At 33.9% G+C, this 21,300-nt stretch overlaps 1 protein-coding gene across 5 annotated transcripts in view; it reads left to right on the top strand.

Moving 5' to 3' along the window:
* Positions 1-21,300, top strand: part of LOC143222207 (mitochondrial carrier homolog 2-like) — a 61,002-nt gene that overhangs the window by 8,355 nt on the left and 31,347 nt on the right. For all 5 annotated transcript variants that reach the window (XR_013012097.1, XR_013012096.1, XM_076448335.1 and 2 more), the window contains exons 3-5: positions 6,269-6,375; positions 9,180-9,324; positions 14,243-14,294. Coding sequence is in view for 3 of the 5 variants with exons in the window: in XM_076448335.1 (XP_076304450.1) it covers positions 6,269-6,375; positions 9,180-9,324; positions 14,243-14,294 (304 nt within the window). In the remaining 2 variants the exon portion in view is untranslated. The remainder of the gene's footprint in view (positions 1-6,268; positions 6,376-9,179; positions 9,325-14,242; positions 14,295-21,300) is intronic.

A 21,300-nucleotide genomic window follows, 5' to 3' on the forward strand; every position in this document is an offset into this window, starting at 1 on the left:
GACTGATACATAGCGCACCAGAACTGAGTCACGGATTTCACCTTGAAGAGATCACGAGCCGAAGAGTCGTTCCTTAGATCCAGAATTCATCTTGGATATCATGTGGGATGCTGGATACATCAAGTTCAGTACAAAATGGGTTCCTTACCAGGGCCTCCTGTTCCTGTGATAGCTCAGGGAAGTGACGCTCGACTTCCTTTTCTAGAGACTGAAGATGTTTGGTAATCTCATCCTTGAGGAACTGATCCAGTTGGATCTGAGACTCATCCGTCACTCCACAAAGTTTTTCAAACATAGCGATGTTTCCAAGATTGGTTTTCCGACGCCAGTTCTGCAGTTTGGAAACAAAGGCCCGAAGACTATCTTGAAAAAGGAGAACATGTGTTTCCCTTCCTTGAAGCTTCAAATTGAGCTTGTTCAGCTGGTCAAAAATGTCGGCTAGGTACGCAACCCTTTTATTCCATGCTTCATCTTCGTAGTGAGCTACAAGATCTTTCCTTTCTTGAGTCTCCAGGAATAGCTTTATTTCATCTTTCATTTCAAAGACAATTAATAACGTTTCCTTTTGACAACCAACTTACTGCTGTGTAGAAGAGAAGGACTTCGTGGTCAGCATTCATGTCTTTGCATAGTTCTTTGAATAGGCGAGTGTTGAGTGCTTGAGTCTTCACATAATTTACAATTTTGATTACAGATTCAAGCACTTCCTGCAGAGAGGCAGGGAGAGTCTTACTGGCGAGAGCATATCGGTGATTCATACAGTGGATGCCTTTTGCTTGAGGTGCTAGCTTCTTCACTCTCGACTGAAATCCTGATTTCGATCCCAGCATAGCCGGTGCCCCATCCGTACAAACCCCACACACGTTTTCCCATTGAAGAACTTCGTCTTGAGAAAAAGTTGAAACTTTTTCCATGACATCATCAGTTTTGTTGTGGTTTCAAGTGCACTGCAGAATAAGAATTCGTCTTTGATGTCACCTGAATTAATGTATTTCATGAAGACAAGCAACTGAGAACATGAACTTACATCTGTTGACTCATCGAGCTGAAAGGAGAACAAAGGGGAACTCTTGATGTCAGTCAAAACCTGTTCCTTCACATCCACAGACATTATAGAAATGAGCCTCTGTATAGTATTATTTGACAGGGATACTTGCTGCATCTTCTTTGCACTGGCTTCTCCAAAAATAAGATTTACTGCTTTCATCATGCAGGGTTTAAGAAGTGTTTCTTCAATCGTGTGAGGCTTTTTTTGTTTAGCAATTTCGAATGCAATCTCATATGAAGCTTCCACTACGGCTGCACTCTGCTGCTGAAACGACCCACTTCTATCTATTCTTTGGCTTTTAAGACACCGTTCATGCAGTTTGAAGAAATCCAAACCCTTCTTTGCGTGTTCTGAATGTTTCAAAACAGACTGTGGTTTCTCGATACCGTCGTTGGCGAGCACAGTGGTGAAGCCAGTGTTGAGGTAGCATTTTGAGTATCTGCGCCGTTTAGCCATGGATGCAACTCACCTCTACTGCTTACTTATTTCCTTGTTAAATTAAAATAAAAATGTTGAATAATGAACGCTTTGGCAACTGTAGGTCTTACACTGACTACTTGTGGGGGGTGCAGGTAGAGTAATGATTGGGTAAGTATTGGGAGGGAAGGGAGCATGGCCAGTCATCCACCAATCAGCAACGGACATGTGACTCACGTGTCGACAGTGAGCACACACACACACAATCACAACTAAACAGACACATAAGTATACGTACATGCACGTGCACTCACATACTCGCTACTCACTAGTACACACATACACATTCACACAGGCACGCATATATACACCCATATTATCACCTAATGACATTGAACTAACGTAGCACACGTTTTGCTTTGCACCAAAACAAAAAATATGTAAGAGCATGAAAATGTAATTGATGAAATAAAATTAATGTTATCCCAAGCTACTTCTAACAAGGCTACGTGACTCCCCTGCCAAGGCTTCGCGACCCCCCATGCCAAGGCTTAGGAACCCCTGCTCTATGGCTTTCTCATCTTATTTTTATTATTTCACTTGTCTAACTTGGATATAAAAGTGGTGTTATATGATCATTCTTGACTCCTCATTCTTTTGAGCTCTTAACCACATTTACCATGTATTGTCTCTACCTTAAGGTTTATATTTTGTTGTACTTACCTGTGGACATTGCCGATCGAAGTTGTTTACTCTGCACAGGACACTTTGTCATTCTCGTTCTTCTATACCCAAATTGGTTCTTAACTAAGACACTGGCAGATGGAGAAGGAGATAAATTCTTTTCACCAATTCGTGTGGCTGCTATTTCTCACCTCTATAACTGATTAGATCCCGATCATTTATTATGTTCAGTTAGAGCACTGAAGCATTATTTTACCCACATTCTTATTCAGTTGTGTCACCTCAGTTTCCTGGGATTTATTCTGGTTACCTTGATGGGGTGGGTACAACATTTGATTTGCATTGCTTATTATGGGCTATCTTTAGATGTGAGGAGACTATCATGAGACACATCTTATCAGATTTGTCACATTTACATTTCCTTAGCAGCTTGATTGAATTACCAGCTGGAGGAGATTATGCAGGCTGGTATGCAGACCTATGCCAGCTATTTCTCATCTCTATGACCAGTTGCACACTGATTATTTGTTATGTCTTGTAGCTCTCATTAGCTCCTGTTGAGGTGATGGTATTCAACTCTGTATTTGTTGGGATCCTTCAGTTTTGTGAGAATTACCCCCCGTTACTTTAACTAGATAGATTCACAAATTCCCATGTTTCTTATTCTGGACTTTCTTTACAAATGAGGAAACTTCTGAGAGTTACATCTTATCAAACTCATTACAGTTCTGTATCTTTTGCTGCCTGTTTAAATTACCTGCTAAAGGACGTATTAAGAGCTGGTATGTGGCCTTCTCCCAGTACTTTTCTCTCACATTCTTTACACAATTTTGCACTTCCTTCTTCTTCACCATGCATACTTGGTTGGGGAATGAATATGAATGTTCATAATTCCAGGCCTCTGTCTTTTGGTTGAGTAAAGTATACATGATTCTGTCATTCCAAGCTTGAGTGTTACCTTTTGGACTTTTTCAGGTGGAGAAGAATGTTTGTCTCACTTGGTGTTGCTTACTTTCTCATCATGATTCTGGTGGTTTGGAACGCATCACTCTGTGCCTACAGGTTAGGATCCAGTCAAAAGTATATGTATAAAAACATGTTGCAATCCAATTGCCATAGTTACCAGACTGGGATATAGGGACCAAGAACCCTTCATTCCAACTCCTAGTTGTGGAACCTCATCTGTCTGGTTGTGGCTGGCTTATAATAACGATTGCTTGTGTACCATTCCACTCTTGATACAGGAACTAATTCAGAATGAAGAATATATCCATTCTGGTTGTAGTGTAGTTCCTCCCCTTAGGTACCACTCTTATGCTAGTACACTCTTGATCTAGGCAGACATTTTCTGTATGGGTAATGCCCTCACTGGCCCTTCCACCTTCTCAATGTGGCATTCTAGCTCTGTGTCACCAGGTAAGCATGCTTTGGAAGATAACATTTTCTTAAATTGAAAATCTGTATCCAGTTATACTTAATTTTGCTGAATGTATAAGTCTCGAAAAAGTAGTTACATTATCCAAGTGTGGTACTTGTATACATTAACAGGCAAGAGGATGCATTAAAATTGGTGAAGTGTCACAAGGTCAATAATTTGTCAAGGGCATTTAAGTATGGTATAAAATACCGGAGCATTTTATGAGAAATTTTGGAATTGATCTGGATGATTTTAGGAAATAAGTGTAATAATAAACTTTTGGATACTAAGTACGAGTAATGATGATGTTGAAGTGCTAGAGCATGACTTGGATCAACTGATAAGCTGTACAAATATTTGGATGGTAGGTTGGATCACACTCTTAATATAGTTAGAAATCCACTAAATATTGGTATATTGGTGATCATGTAACTTAAGTCACTGAGGCAACACTTCATTGCTGGTATTAGACCTAATACAATTTTAAGGTGTATTTGTAGACATAATGAATATATTATTACAAATCAAAAAAGGCAATGATTTCTATTCAGATCACTAGTTTGAAAGGACTATTTCGTAATGCGTATGTTAAAAGTTCTTAGCTTGTATTTTCTTGAGAAAACTAGTGTGAAAGTAATATTATTGAAATGTACAAAATTATGTAGGGTATTAATAGGATAAGGCCTTCTGTTGTTTGTGCTGTTTTACTCTTCTGAAGATGATGAGATAAGGTGATAATGTTTAAATTTGGGAAAGACAAGCTACTTTCTATTTAAGGATATTTTTCCAACTGAGTGACTGGTTTGTGGAATGAGTTGTTCATAGCATTTGGACTATAGAATGATTTAAGAAGGGAATTGATGATTTCTGAAAAATAAAGAATTGGCTTTTTTTTGGTTTTTTTTTAGACTGATCTTTCAAGGACAGTATTGAAAAACTAGATAATCTCTTATACACGTGCCTACTATGCTTTTATATCTTGATTTACTTAATAGTTTCTGAACAAAAAATCAACAGTTTTAGTTTTCTTACAAAACTGTAACAGTTGTCAATATCATCATTGATTTAATTAATCATGATAAAAAAACAACTGAGAATTGGTTAAAAATAGAACTACTATAATGACATAGCTTTGCAAGTTGTTTTAATAAAATTTACTCTCCATAACAAGTATTGATGTTTGTATATCAGAACAGCTAGTATGGGTATTAACACTTATTGATAAGGAGATAACAATGTTTTGACCTTCCTACATCATCTCCAGGTTAAGAAAGAGAGAATTTGAAAGTGACTGTTACCAGACATGTCTTAGGGATGATAGTATAAATGAGTATGGGATTGTAGGGGGCATGCAGGTGGATGTTAGGTTATTAATTAGTATAGGTATAGATGTGTTCTTTTATATTGGTTTAATTTTGGTTTTTGTTGCTGTATAAGTAAGGCTTCTTTGATTTTGCATTTGTTTTTATTTGTTTCCCTACTTAGTATTTGGGTGTCTTCTATGGTTATATTGTGTTTATTTGATTTGCAGTGTTCAAAAACGTGGTGTGTTTTTTTATGTGTTCGTTTAATCTAGTTTTTATTTTTCTGCTTGTTTCTCCAATATAGAAGTAATGGCAGTTGTTGCATTGCATTTTATAAATAATATTTGTGTTGTTTTTGTTAAGGTAAATTTTAACATGCTATGGACTTTTATACCTGGTTTTGAATAAATTTGGTGTTTACTGAAATCTTCTGTTTTGTTAAAGGTTTTTTCCAAAATTTGGTTATTGTTTTTCTGGTATCATTAATATATGGTATGCAGCAGTATGAGGTTTTGTAATTTGTTGTGTCTTGGAATTTATTATCATTTGTTTCTTGTTGGTCTAGATGTGTGTGTATAATTCTTTCAATGGTTTTTGGAAGAAATTTGTTGATGTTGTGTTTGTTTTATTTTGTTGATGTATTTTGTTAATTTTATGAGGTGAGCATAATTTTGTGGCTGTGTTTATTTGGTTTCTTAATATTTTGAGTTTTTATTTTGTTTTATGTGCTGCGTCTCATGGAATATATAATCCAGTATGGATTATTTTTCTGCAGATTTCTGTTTTGAATTGTGTATCAGTTCTAGTGATTTTGAGGTTGAGAAATACTATTTAGTTAGTTTTTCATGTTCACAGGTGAACTTAATGTTGGAGTGTATAGAGTTAACATAGCTGAAAAAAACTAAGTGTGTGTTTTGTCGATGTGAATTCAACAATTGTATCGTCAATATACCTGTACCATTGTAGTGATGGGTGTAAGGCTGAATTGATCACTTGACATTCATTCTGTATCATAAAAATGTTAGCTAGAACTTGTGAAGTGGGATTCCTCATACTTAGGTCATTTATTTGTAGGTAGTTTTGGTTATTGAACATGAAGTTAGTTTTGGTGGTAGTGAATTCTGTAAAGGTTGCTGGGGATATGTATCAGTGGGTTGGGTTCTTGGATATAAAGTTCTAAAGCCACTTAACTTTCAGGCTTCAGTTGTTGGGACTCTTGTCAGGAGGGAGATTACATCACAATTGGCCATTAAGGCTTTATGATTTAGTTGATGTTGTAATTTTTTCATTAATTAATATTCCAGAATCAAAAAATATATTTTAATTTTGATTAATTTATGTATTTAAAATGTGAATACTACTTGTTTCACAATGTTTATATTTATCTTGTTTTTGTAGTAAAACATGTGTACAAAGTGGATGGACTATGGGGACTTTATCGTGGGCTAGGACCAAGAATATGTGGAAATTTGGTTAATGGCATTATTTATACCACAATATCTCAGGTAAATTAGTTGTGTTTGGTATTCAAAGTGGTATATGTGTACAGATTGTATGTTAATTTATTTGCCATAAAGACCAACAATTTGTAAAAAGAGTAAAGTCTCTTGTGCTTGGTTTATTAGGTTTTGATAGATATGTTGAATACTCTACAACAATTACTTTTATCACATAGATATCTGATGAAATGGCTATTCCAGAATAGTTATTTGTCCAAGTTTCTCTTTAAACATCTTATGCAAAATAGCTATTTTTGTTAATTTGCTATTCTATTTTAATAAATAGAGTTCATTAACCCTTAGTGACTTGTTAGTAAACTATTTTTTGCATCTGCATAACCATTGCAAGTTAAAGAAACAACTGCTTAAATACATAAATCTGTTTTTTTATTATATTTCTCTATAAATGACAAATTCTGTGAATGTTATCCTGTATGTCAGAAGTTCAGTGGTCATATGGAATTTGAGTCCACTGATATTTGTCAGAAGTCTCAAGTATCTGCAAAATGGAGATTTGGGACTGTTAAGTAAGTAATAAATTGGCTACACACAATAAAGGAAAACAATAAACACAAGTATAATTTGAAGCAAAATTGTTTATTAAACATAAATACTGTTTGATTACCAAAAGTGGTTAGACTTTCTCATGGTTGTCTGGTTATTGGGGGATGATGAGAGGAAGAACTAAAATAGTAGTGCATAAAACTTTTTTTTTATAGTACTCCTATTTCTAAACATTTTGTTTTATTCCCCCTATCCTTGCATGCCAGGTAAACTGTTTGGGTATATACCCTACATGTCATTTTTTCCCTGCTAATATTTGCTACTATAATACTTAATATTATAATGTTTGTACAGTAGTTTTTAAAACATTTTTAAATTTTTTATTTTCAAGTGTAATTTATATGTTCATATAATCATAGTTGTGTGCATATCCCCTTTGTGGGTGCACACCACAGTCTGTGCACTGCAAATGTAGAGCCTAAGAGTCCAAAAGCAACGCAGCAAGAGATCAAACTGTGGAATACTTTTGTTAAAAAGATACTCTAATGAAACAAAGTCAGATATTCCTCAAGTCCACAGGTTTTGTACATTCATCAGTGACCTGTGTGCAGTCTTAAGACAGGTGTATACATTTCTGTATTGCCTTTCAAATAGGTTGCTTTCCAAGAAATGCACATATACTAGTTTGATACTTAAGAACAAAAGTTGCAGTTTGTAGCCTTTACCTGTGTAAGAAAAATCAGTATGCATTTATGACTTTGGCATATGTTCAACATAGTTGTGATTAACTACATTCAGAAACTGCATGAAAATATTGAAAGGTATTTTATGAATATAGGTATATTCTGCACTAGTTATGGAATGGTGAAATTATCAATTTTGTTTTAGCCAGGAAGAGCCAGGATTTAAATAATTTGAAAAATTATCCTAAATCCCGGAAAAGCAAAGGAATGTTTTAATTTCAGAACTTGCTGTTTGGCTATGCCACTTATTCATTTGTTTTAATATAAGATAGGTCAGTTACTATTATTTTATTGTGATAACTATCCAGTGTAGCCACGATTATGGTTGATAAATAAATTAGATCAAATATTATTTTAACATTTAATTTTACACAAGAAAACTTAAGTTAAAAGATACTCTGTGACCAGGAGTAGAATGGTCAGTGCTCTACAACTGAGCTATCCAAGAGTACAAATTGTCCTCATCGCATTTCACTTAAAAGGGTTTCATCTGAGTATGATCATTGTACTACATTATAATAATCACTCCAAAATCAAGTTATACAAAGTCTATCACAAGATTACATTTTTAGATTCCATTAGGATATAATAAAAATACTATTTGATAGTAATTTTTATGAATACAGTTATAACAATTTACTTGTACTGTCAAGTTGTTTGTTTTCAATTTCAATTAAAGTTACGTGAGGGCTATCTGCATTAGCCATCTGTAATTTAGCAACATTAAACTAGAAGGAAGGCAGCTAGTTATCACCACTCTCTGCTAACCCTTGAGTTACTCTTTTACCAACAAATAGTAGGATTGACCATCACATTTATAATGCTCTCATGGCTAAAGAGGTTAGCATGTTTGGTGTGATGGGTATTCTGTCAAATTGTAATGTAATTGTTTAAAGGTCTATTTCTATGTCACTGTAATCTCATATAAGTATATTTTGAAATTTTTTTATTACTATTAATTAGGTAGAATTATATTTAGATATTTTTAAGTGTTATTTTACACAAGCAAAAAACTATGATATGCAAAAGAAACTAAGTTTAATTTTTACTTATTTATCAATGTACATATACATAATTTATGTTCATATCTAATGTTTCTACAGATGACTATTTTTAGAGGATCTTAGAAATACTATGTAAATTTAAGTAAAATTTTATAAATTGAAAAAATTCACTCAAAGCATTTTCACTATTGATATGCTTGTTGAATTCTGTACTATCAGTTTGTGTGATTTTAGTTTAGTAGTTGTCCATTGTGTGTGTGTCTATATATATAAATGGGCAGTCAGGCCTTTCTGTATCATTTTCTCTTTTGGTACAAAAGTTGCTTGAATTCTCTACTATCTGTGTGAATTAGTTTAATATTTATATACATGTATAGATGAAGATAATATTGTTCAGAGATACTGAAGTCTTTTGGTACAAAACTATCATAGTTGGAGGCAGTGAGATGTATTATAAAATTTCTGATGTACTGTTTGTATCTAACACTAGGATCTTTTTACCATAGCATATTTAACATTTATCTCGGATATGAATAATGGTCACACTTCTTTATCGTAGCGGTTACCTGAATTCACTATGAATTCTGCAGAAGAAGATGAGGAAGAAGAGACAGAGGAGCAGCAAATCCTTATACATGTTCGTCACACTATTAATGAAATGGTAGCAAGATGTATAGCAATTGTCATTAGTCAACCATTTCAGGGTAAAAATTGACTTGTTTGTTTCTGTCAGTTTAACAAAATGTATGTTAAGGATCAACTTAATACATTTATCCTCAACCTGATCTATTACAGGTGTATACACATTAATACTAAACTAATGCTGTAATTCACATACTGATAAAACATGCCGGTAAGGTACATTTTTCATGGCATGTGACTGCATACATTTTATTATTATGCACTGCAATTACTTTGTTCATCAACAAGAATAGAAACTGTTGTAACATTACCATTTTTTTAACATTTTCAGCTAAAATATTTGGTTGAAGGAATATAATTAAGGGAAGAAACATAAATTATTTGTAATGGAAAGAAAGGGTAGGCTAATTTCAATTTGTTTTCTATAGCAACTAAGGTACTACTTTCTTGTAACTTTGTAGTTAACAAATGGAGACATTGATCTATCTATTGAAATATTAAATTTGTGTGTGTGTGTGTGTGTGTGTCAATTTTTTAAAGTTAAAGTCAAAATGTTGTTGAAAACAAACATTACTCATTTGTTTTCCAAATCCAAACATCTATACCATTTTTGGAAATATACTAATCAATCATATAACACCTAACATAAGTTTTTAGCCCTAAGAAGTTTTGAACACAGTGTGATTAAACATTGGAGTTCATCCATCAACCAATTTTGTTTTTTACCATAATATGTGACTCTTTAACTCATTCAAGCTGAAATCTTTTTCAATCTGAGTTTAAAGTAATTTGGATATATGGTAATGTTTTTATTTCAGTATTTTTGGATGATTTTTATGTAATTGTACTGTACTTGTGTATTAATGTATAGCTGTCTCATTATTTTTAACACTCCTACGAAAAGTGGGGCCTAATAGGCCCCAGAGCAACTTGAAAGGTTATTAATATTAGGCTAATAATTTTGTATTTAAATAAAATTGCCATTTCATTTAATGAAATGAAATCAAATTAAATGGCAATTTCATTTAAATACAAATTTATTAGCCTAATATTAATATTAATAATAATATTGCCATTTCATTTAATGAAATGAAATCAAATTAAACGGCAATTTCATTTAAATACAAATTTATTAGCCTAATATTAATAACCTTTCAAGTTGCTCTGGGGCCTATTAGGCCCCACTTTTCGTAGGAATGTTAAAGTTTACTGTATTTGAAATGAATAGCATTATTAAAGTGGCTAGAGAAATCTATTGTAAACAATTGATTTAATAGTTAAGCTTCAAACAGTTGGTCACCACCTTTTGTAAAAGCAATCATGACTCATTCAACAGTGTTTATTCTTTTTAAATGGAAATTGTTATATAAAGTAAAATAAAAAATAGCTTCCGATACAGCACTCACTTCCTCACAAAATTAGATATTTTCATTTAGTGCTGCCCTCTATATGCAAACTTTTTCTTTTTTGCATGCCACAAGCCTTGCACCTCCTGTCATCAGAATTGGTATATTGCAACTTGTGCCTAATGCAGATCATTATGCATTATCCATCAACAAATAGTAGCCTAGCCTGACACATGTGACTACCCTCTACACTCCTCTACCAAACCTTCACTTCTTGCATGGCATCATTCACGTTAGACATATGCAGGTCCAGGTGATCCACTGATGGATTTATTTGCTGTTGCATGTCAGGAAGTAAAATTTTGTAGGGTACAACCTTTCTTCCTAGACTTTGCCAAAGCTCCTGCTGAAACTGCTGAGCCTACACTGGCTGACAAGGACTTTGTTAATATTTTTCCACCTTTAGAATTTGTTGATCATTTCTTTCCTAACATGGAGATTTTCTTAGGTCTAATTTGGTCGATTTTTCCTCAGGTTTATGTTATTTTATTTCTGGCACTTATTTCGTTTTCACCTTGTTTTCCATTTCACATGTACTATTTTCCCACCTTTTGGTTTTTCTCTGTATCAGATTTATTTTACTAATATATATTTACTTTAATATGGATGTTTATTTTCAGAATAGGATTTCATTTTCACTCATTGCCCTTTCTCCTGTGATGATGTTCCTCGTTCCTCCTCTAGTCTTATGCTGCTGTTTGAGTAGAGTATGGGAGTCCTTATCACTTTTCAATTACAAGCTGCTGTGATGGTTGACCATAGAAGCACCCTCCTGAAAGGATTCCACAACAGAATTGGCTATAGCCGTTTAAATGAGAGTAGGGTGGTGGTGTTTTGCTGGTGCAGATGCAATGTGGCCTCCCCAGGAACTGATCTGTAACTCCTCTCACTGGTGGATGTGGTCTCCTATAGGTATTTACATAATCACAGAGTTTATCTGTTACCTTATTGGGTAACATAATCTCCTAATACCATTTACACATTCAAAAATATCCACATATACATATACTGAAGTTGATCTGTCACCCGAAAAGATTACGTGGCATCTGTTTACTTTTTACAATATTGTGGAGTTTATCCATCATTAAACTAGTTGACATGGCCTCTTGTTGGACATTTCACATCAACTGGAGTTGATCCGTCACAAATACAGCTCACCTCTTTTGATTGGGAGCCCTCATTCTTATCTCACATGGACGTCAGTTCACAGTGCTGAACTTTGAATTTGAGTGAACCAGTTAATAAAAGTCCTCACACAAATTGAATCCATCCTTTCAGTGCCAGATGGCAAGACCCAGTTGTTGTAGCATGTTGATCTTTGTGGGATTAAGATCAGCTCCAATTACAGAGTTAAAGTTGAAGATGATATGACCTTCATCTTACCTTCATGTGGATGTTGGTACCCCTTAAGAAGGTTTTGGGTGGGTTATCTTGCTGAGTATGATCTGATGTGCCTTTAGCCACTTTACATCTTGCAAATTTCTGCCATTGTGTTTTACAACTTGTACATATGAGTGAAGAATATACATGGCTAAGAAGTGGTGTGGTACTTTCTCTGATCTTTGGATCTTGCTCTCTCTCATGGTCAGGGGTATTTTTGGACATTTCTGGGGGTATCTCTGTTATTACCTCATACTGGCTCTGCTCCTTTTCCTCACTGTGGGATTCTGGCTAATGTTGTGAGTGAAGGTAAGTACTGTTTCAGAAGTTATAATTTTACTGAACTGAAAATTTATTTCTGATAGGTATTTACTTTATTTTACACTTCACACCCTTCCTCCTCACTATCTGGTGCTCTGGTGTTGAATCAATTAAATGATGTATTCTATCGAAAGGAGATTTTATTGTTTTTACTATGGCGCTGCTTTACAGTCATCTCACCATGCACAAGTAGTGTGGGGGGAACATCTTAAAATCACATTTTTAAGGTATTTGTATAGGTTGGAGGTCTGAAACATTTTTATTCATATTAATGGAGCCTCAGACTTAGAGCTTAGAAACCAGTGTACTAGCAGATATAGCTACATGTGGTAATTAGCATGTTTGGGAATGAAAGTGATCAATTATCATAATTGTTTAACTTTCAGGGGAAGGGGAAGAGGCACAAAATATTTGAATTTTATACTTTTAGGAGTGTTAATGTCATTGAATTGTGCATGTTAATATGAAGCCTGCATTTAATCAATGGTATTCAGTGATGCTACTTCAGATTGTAAGCTTAAACTGTTTAAGTTATCAGTATTCATTGGAGTAGTGCTTTTTGCCTTTACTGGAAATCTAAGTTGTCACAATCTGAAATTCTAAATGTTTAACAGATATATTCTTTTTAACCTTACATTTTAAAATTAGAATTTTTGTGTTCAGAATTTCATAATTTCTTATAAATCTTGATTAATTAATGTGATTAAAAGTAAGTGCTAAAAAGATTTTTAATGAATGTTAATTACAGAGATAATGTTTCAATTTTTGTTAATTATTTTAAGCTCTGGTAGTTTTAACAGAAGTGAACAATCATTGTTAGTTGGTTTAAAGCTCAGAATATCATGAAGTTTAGTTAACGTGTATTTTGATTCACTCACCATCATGAGGCTAGCTGAACAACAAACATAGCTTGGCTAACTAATGAATGAATATTTGGTGTAAAATTCTTAAGTGTAGCTACCAGTTTGGCTGCCAATTTTAATTTCATTCCCTTAAATTTCATAATCATTTATTTTTCTGGAGGCACCTAAAATGTTTTTAATTAGATTTGTAATGAATGTAAAATTCTTAGTTTTTTATAGAACCCAACTAATGGTCTGGTATGGCTGGGTGGTTAAGGCACTCAACTCATAATCCGAGGGTTGCGAGTTAGAATCCCCGTCGCACCAAACTTGCTCGCCCTCTTAGCAGTGGGGGCATTATAAGTGACGGTCAATCCCACTATTCATTGGTAAAAGAGTAGCCCAACAGTTGGTGGTGGGTGGAGATGACTAGCTGCCTTCCCTCTAATCTTACACTGCTAAATTATGGATGGCTAGTTTAGATAGCCCGTGTGTAGTTTTTCACAAAATTCAAAACAAACCAAACTAATGATAGAATATTGTTTTATCTTACAAAAATTTGAAACTGCTTTTTTGCTACTATTTGTAAACATGTGGATTGAGAGAACTTTGTTGAAAGTTTAAAAAATTATTTAAAAAAAATTTTCCCCAAGCTAAAACTGGAAATCCTAAAATAAGATAGTTACCATTGGTTATTGTGTTTCTGTAATAATACACACAAACACCTGAAAAGCAGAAAATAGTGAATAAAAAGGCTTGTAGTTGTGATTTCATTTGATCATCACATTGAAATTCTTGTACCATATTTTGTTATATTTTTAAATGGATAGAGAAAAGTGAAATTTTCATAACACTATCAGCTCACTTGGAATACAATAGAATGCTGCAGTGAAAAACATTGATTTAAAGTTTCAAATCATTTGAATCTCTCAAACAATTTTAATAAGAAAGTGTTTGCATTAATTTGTATTAGTTTTAGAAATTTTTACCTTTTTAAAATAAATAAGTTGTGTAATTTTTTTTCCATTCAGTCATTACTGTTAGAACCATGGCACAATTTGTGGGAAGAGAAGAGAAATATGTGTAAGTTTCATTCAGTTTGTATTCTTTAGAAGATTTTCACTTATAACTTATCACCATTATATGGTGACTGATTGTTAAAACTATCAAAAAATATATTAAAATATTCAAGTTGAGATATTTTTATACTGGGGAAACTCTTATAGATAAGTATGGGAAAATCTTAGCTATTAGTATGAATTCTAAACACTACCTTGTTTACTTTTCCTAATAATATTATCTATTTTAATTTTTGAAAGTCAAAAACACATTTATTATGTTTATTAGACATAATTTTGCCTATTTTTGTGAAAAGTTGTACTTTTTAATTAATATAATTATGTTTTCAAGATTCTAGACCTAGAAATTTGAGTGAGATTACACGACTTTGATAAAATTTTCTATTACTGTTACTTAAGCACTTTTGCAAGATAAACAAAAGTTGTATAAATTTGAACTAGTTCTTTAACACTAACAACTTATTTTAACATCTGAAGAAATAAGTGATTTGTGGATTTTAAAAACCCAAAGGAATAAAATATTTATAAGCAAAATTTCAACATCAAGCTTTGACTTTCTTTCAGTGAATCCATTACTAATGTAAACTTGCAATGTTCTGCTAGTTGGAAACTTACCTTGAATTGAAAATGAAGTACTTGTAAGGGCAAGCAAATTAATAATTTTACCAGCTTCTTCAATCATACTGTGATACCAATATCAGTAGGCTTATTCAGTTTTGTTATGGAGACTGATTAGAGCCCAGTGATTTGCATGCTGGACTGTGGACGTGAGATTACTAACAAGGCAAAACTATTTTTCTTTGTACTTTTGGGTTGCTGGTGTGTTATAGAAATGACATTCAAATCCTTCTATTTAATCTTAAACAACAGCCTCAGAGGGACAACTAGTACAGATATCTCTTGTGTGACTTTGCATGAAATTCAACAAATAGATTTTATTATATAGAATAAAATATCAATGTGTATCTAGTATAATTTCCTTTTAAGAAAGTTCTCAACCAGTTGCACAGTTCTGGAGATATTCTACTAATCAACTTAATTATATCATAAAATTGAAGATGTTATTTGTGAAATAATATGTCTTATGATTAGTAACATGACCCACTTGTTAATCCTACAAGGTCGCAGTAGTAATAGAAGAAAATTATAATAAAAAAGTCTACATTTATTGCATTTCATAGTCGCAGTGTTAATAAAATAGCAAAGGTGAAATGGCAGATTTTGTATTTCACTTGCAATAAAGTGTCCTTTATTGAAATGTAAAATAAAGCTAAAAGCTTCACCTTAGGTTTTCCTTCACCTTTATACAGCTATTTTTTGAATGGATTTTCATATGTATGTTTTGAGATTAGTGAATAAAAATATTCTTGAAATAATAACTTTCTAGAAAAATCAAGGCATTAAAGATCTAGTTACAAGTGGGATTTGGAGACTTATGGTCTTGAATTAATTTTAAAGAAAGGTACTTTCTGGATATGAAATTCAGTTACTGCATAAATATTATATGGTTAAGATGTTTGGTATTTTGCACATGGTTATTTTTTATAACATGTAAGAGGATAGCATTTTTTTAATTTTGGTTTTATATTTTTTTAAGTGTTTTTGTGTCAACATACAATCTTTTCATAATTTTAAAGATAATAAATAAATAAAACCAGTTCTAAGTAGAGTCAACTTTACAAGGTTATCCACTTCAAATAAGTTTATAATTTACTCTTAAAATGATAAATCACTTTAAGTAATCTTTTTTTGTATGGAATATGAACTAAAAAATGCATCGAGGCTTAATTCACGTCTTCATAGATGGCAGTCAGCTTAAAATTTTCAATTTGTTGTCTATGACTGTTGGGGTATAAATGTTTTCACTTATAAACAGTTCTGTATTTTTACCTGGTATCATTACAGAAGTAAATAACTTGTTGGTTTATATTTTATGTAATTTGGAATTCATATGCTATTGCATATTTAAATCAATATGGAGAGACACTATCTTAGTTTATTTTTTAATAATATCTGAAATGAAAAACATTATTGTAATGATTACTTAGTGCATACGAAGAGTCATAACTTTGTCAATGTATACCTATATACTGAGACAAATATTGATAAAGGCAAGTTAACTGTGACATTAAATGTTAGTTGAAAATATAAAATCAGGTTTATAAATGCATTTTATCTTTTGACAGTAGAAAAACTGAGATTATCTGTTTAGCTATAAAAGTTATAAAACTTTAATGTCTGAAATGGCACAATTTGAATTAAGGTTTTCCAAAACATTGGTTATATGTCACTTTGTAGACTTTTTGTTTAGAAATAAACACCAAAATTGGTGAAAAGCAATTTAGAGTATGGCAGTGAGGTTTTTGTTGTTTTTTTCTGGCCAGGTGTCTTCTTTCTTTTTCACTCTTTTATTATTCATTATTATATATAGTTTTTTTTTGTTTTTTTATCACCTTGAGATGGCACAGCATGGGCAGGTGGGTTAAGGTGTTCGACTTGTAATCTGAGGGTGGCAGATTTGAATCCCTGTCTCACTAAACATGCTCACCCTTTCAGCCGTGGGGGATTATAATGTGACAGTCAATCCCACTATTCATTGGTAAAAGAGTGGTCCAAGAGTTTGCAGTGATTGGTGATGACCAGCAGCTTTCTCTCTGGTCTTACACTGCTAAATTAGGGATGGCTAGCACAGATAGCCCTCATGGAGCTTTGCTTACAATTTAAAAACAAACAAACACCTTGAGACTAACATGTCAACTATACTTGTGTTGTTGTACCACCCTTTCTTTTCTTCCTGTTTTCTGACCAGTGGCTATGTATTTACCTTGTTGATATTCATCTGCACCATTATTGTTTTCTCCAATGTTCTAGTGAAGATTATTTAGGTGAAAGTTAGGGCAACTTCTTTTTCTTTTGAAATATTCTGCCATCATATTATGATTTTGCTTCAATAAAATATAATAATTGTCTTTTCAAGCTTTATTTTTAGATATAGTTCATTGACATTTTACCTCATTTATATTTGCTGTGCTGATTGTGAAGGTAATTTACATAACATTCAATGTTAATTAAAGGGTGTGACATTGCCAGGGGCATAGATTTTTTACACCCAATGGGGGGGGGGATGATTTTTGCATCCACTTATGTGGACTGTTCAATTTGTAAATTGGTAATCTTTAATTACGTGAACCTGAAAGCTGTAAACATGCAGTCACAGAATAATCTTGTTGCCACAATACTTCAAGGTTTACATGTAGGTTTGTATAAGTGAGGTGTTGTGAACAGTTTTCAAAATGTTAATAGAATAAAGACATATGTGTCATAAATTAACTGCCACATGAATTTATTCCTGCACTCTGCACAGTATAAAAGATGGCCATTACATTTGACAAGGCTACTAATAACTTTCATTTCATGAATTACATTTTCAAATGTTAATAAAATTAGTAATTACCCTTGATATGTTGATATCTACTGAAAAACTGTTCATGTTTGATAAAAATAATTAAAATGTCTTTGCGATCTTTTGAAAATTACACATCAATACAATGCAGCACATAATTATTCATACTTTTCATTGAAGTAAGATTCATTTAGTCCTCTAGTCTACATGTTCCCAAACATAACCTCCTTTGTGATGATCTGTTTATGAATTCTTTCATAAGCTCTTCTATATTTATCTTGTCGACCTCATCTTTGTGAGTGTGACAAACTGCCACATGGTTGTGGCAGCACTGAGACATCGTTGACCTTAACTGTGACTTAAACTGTTTTAATGCAGAAAAGGTGCATTCACATTTGCAGCTGGATACTGGACATACAAGCAAAATTTTCATGAGAAAAAACACTTCACTAAACATCTGCTGGCTTGTTTCATGCATTTTACATTAAGCATCTTTCAGAGTTACTGCTTTTGTTGTTCCTTTTAACATGGGAAACTGAAACTCGAGCCGTTGTGTAGAGATTTCTGGATAAAAGTTTATAACCGAGTTGTCAATCTTGCCAGATGTGATAATGTTCTCAAGTGCCAGATATTGCCTCAAGTCGTTGCTTTCTGCATTGAATCTAGTGGTCAGATGTTCTATGACTGTGTCCACAAATTCAAAATATTGGCTTCTGTAGTAAACTCTAGCTGTTGCAGAATGGTGTGCTGAGCCATCACCTGTGATCTTTCTGCAAATGCGTGGTAGTTCAATAGGCACCAGATCTAGGGAAGTTACCTTTTTCTCAGCTTCATCGAATATCTTGTTGTAATTTTCCTCTTTTCGCAATACACGCAGTTGCTCAACTGTCATTGCAGATGGTTCAATCATGCTAGATACTGTCGCTGATTTTGCTTGGAATGCACGGTTTAGTTCCTCTAATGAAGCTATTGGATGCTGAGCTATCAACAATCCTAAAACTGTCTTTCCTTTGCCAAATCTGTCCAGCAGACCTCGTGGTTTCACTGTTACATCTGATTTTTCATTTGCTTATTCAGACAAAGAATCAACCATGTCACTGTAGTGATTATTAGCACATGTAATTGCAGATAGGCGGCACAACCAGCATGTTTGACACAGTGGGCGGATGTATTTAACTGGACCATTGTGGCTGTCTAACGATACAATGTTTTCAAAGATTGTCTTGTATTTGCCTGACCTCTGAAGCAAGACATCAATTTCATGTACCCACTGGATAGAATCTCGAACACATTCACAAGCTTCAATTGCATGTTGCATTATTAAATTAGCCTTGTGTGCTTTGCAGTGAAAAGACAAAGCTGATAGTTGCTTTTCTTTTATTTTTGCCCGGCATCCACTGTACGCACCACTCATGTTAGCGGCTCCATCATAGGTTTGTGCTCTTAATCCTGACAGTGGTAAATTGAGTCTAGTCAGTACATCAAGTGTAGTCGAGGATATTGTTTCACCAGTTGTATTGGAAACACTGTACAAACCAAGAAATGTCTCATGGACGTCAAGGTTCTCCTCTACATATCGTACACATATTGCTTCTTGTTAGGCGCCTGTAACATCTTGAGTGCCATCAACCATTAATGCTAAGATTTTACTTTGCTGCACTTCGTGTGCTGTGTTTCTCTGTATTTGATGGATGAACATCTCCATTATTTCATTCTGAGCTTGAGGTGATGTGAATGTGGTTTTCTTTGACAAGTAGGCCTTCAACTCAGGATCTTCCTCTTCCAGGAGCTTCATTAACCGCAGGAAATTTCCCTATGTATCAGTATGTCCACGTAATGCTAAAACCTTGACGCTGTAAGAAACATAAACTTCTGAATAATTTGGCTAGACTTCTTTTACATTCTTCCTGCTGCTTCTTTTTCCATCATGTAGTTGGACAGTCACTGGAGTTGCATCAAGTGAACCTTCTGGAGATATAGTGAATCTGTGCCGAGAGGAGGACTGGTGTTCGTTGAATTTCCGTTTTGCCTTTTTCCAGTTGCAAAAACTGGTGGATATGAAGGTATACTCCAATGGCCTCTCCATTTTTTTCTGTAAAAAGTCCTCTATTTTCTGCCTTGGCACAATGAAAGCATATGACTTTTTGGGTCTGATTGTCGAAGTGCAGCCATAGGAACTCATCAAACCACTTGCCCTGGAAGTTGATATTTTGAGATTTTGCTTTCTGTCGTGGTATTAGTTGTGCATCTGGATGATATGGCTTTCCATACTCTATCTGTGGAGTGTCATTTTTCATTACTGCACAAACTTGTTTCACAACTATCTGGTGGTTCATGATGTGCAAGAGTTGCACAAGCATTTTCAGACTCGTCCTCTGATGAACGTGGTATTTCCTCTGTATGGCAAATTTCTATTCGTTTGCTTGAAGTTGTTGGAATATTTGTATCTGCATTGTCACTTGTAGTAGTAGAAACTGGCTTGCAGAACTGTTTAATATTGGAAAGTTTCAGATGCTTGCTTGTCATAATTGGAATCTGTTTCCCAGATGACTGAACAGGCTAAAATACAGTCTTTATTGAAAAACTAATGTACAACGAACAAAGATAGAACAGAAAGGAAGTAGGACTGAACTGTACAATGTATTTAAGTCGAATGTGTGAATCTCACAGTGACTACTGAGCCGACTGACCGCCTGGGCAACACTGGGACAATAATGTGTGCTTGTTACAACACAAGTAATTGCAAGTTTCTCGAAAAATACTTAAACAATCACAAATATATTATATTCCTGTTAAAGCTCATCAAAAGGCAAACACGTTGTGATATAATGTCTATAAGCATGTCTATTAAATAAAAACAGCTAAACAAAAACTAGCAATACAATTCGAGTAGAGGCTTCAGGCCGTTGAAATCGCTCCTTTTGTGTTCTAATTATACAAGAAAATACAATATTTTTACTATCTATGGTAAGAGAGTATATTGTTCTTTTACCATAAAGCACCAGCACTTTATTAGAGGGTGGTGATAATCTGAAATTTCATGTATTAATGAGGGCCACAAACACAGGTCTAATAAGCCCTGTTGTAAAATTGAGGCTCAGACTAAAGGGAGTGGAAAGGGGTGATGTAGGGTGCGTCTGGATCCGAGCGGCCCGAACCTGTCGTTAACTGTACACTAAACATACACTATGGTCAGTGACTTCGCGGCAGCTAAGGAGAGTAAGGCGTTCGATAGTAAAACCGCTTAGACATGCATAAGAACAAATGGCGTAGGAAAACCGCGCAATATACACATAAGATTGATACAGCTATAAGCTACAAATGGCCTGCCAGATTTTGATCACAAAAGTTTACACTTGGAAGTAATATTTTTGAATTTCATGCTCTGTTCAATCTGTTGTGATGAAAATTTTACTTAATCTTACATTACGTACAAGATGTAGGTAGATTCTGTGATAGTGCTTGCAAGCCTTGCATGTATACTTAGGCCTACTGACTAATACTTACAAACTATCGCTTATATCGAAAAGCTGAGAAGCACGCCTGTATTGAAGATGTACATTTCAGCTACTGAAAAAGCCTACATCTAGGCCTAATTATGTAATTT

This window comes from Tachypleus tridentatus, chromosome 8 (assembly GCF_004210375.1).
Source record: "Tachypleus tridentatus isolate NWPU-2018 chromosome 8, ASM421037v1, whole genome shotgun sequence".
Lineage (NCBI taxonomy): Eukaryota > Metazoa > Arthropoda > Merostomata > Xiphosura > Limulidae > Tachypleus > Tachypleus tridentatus.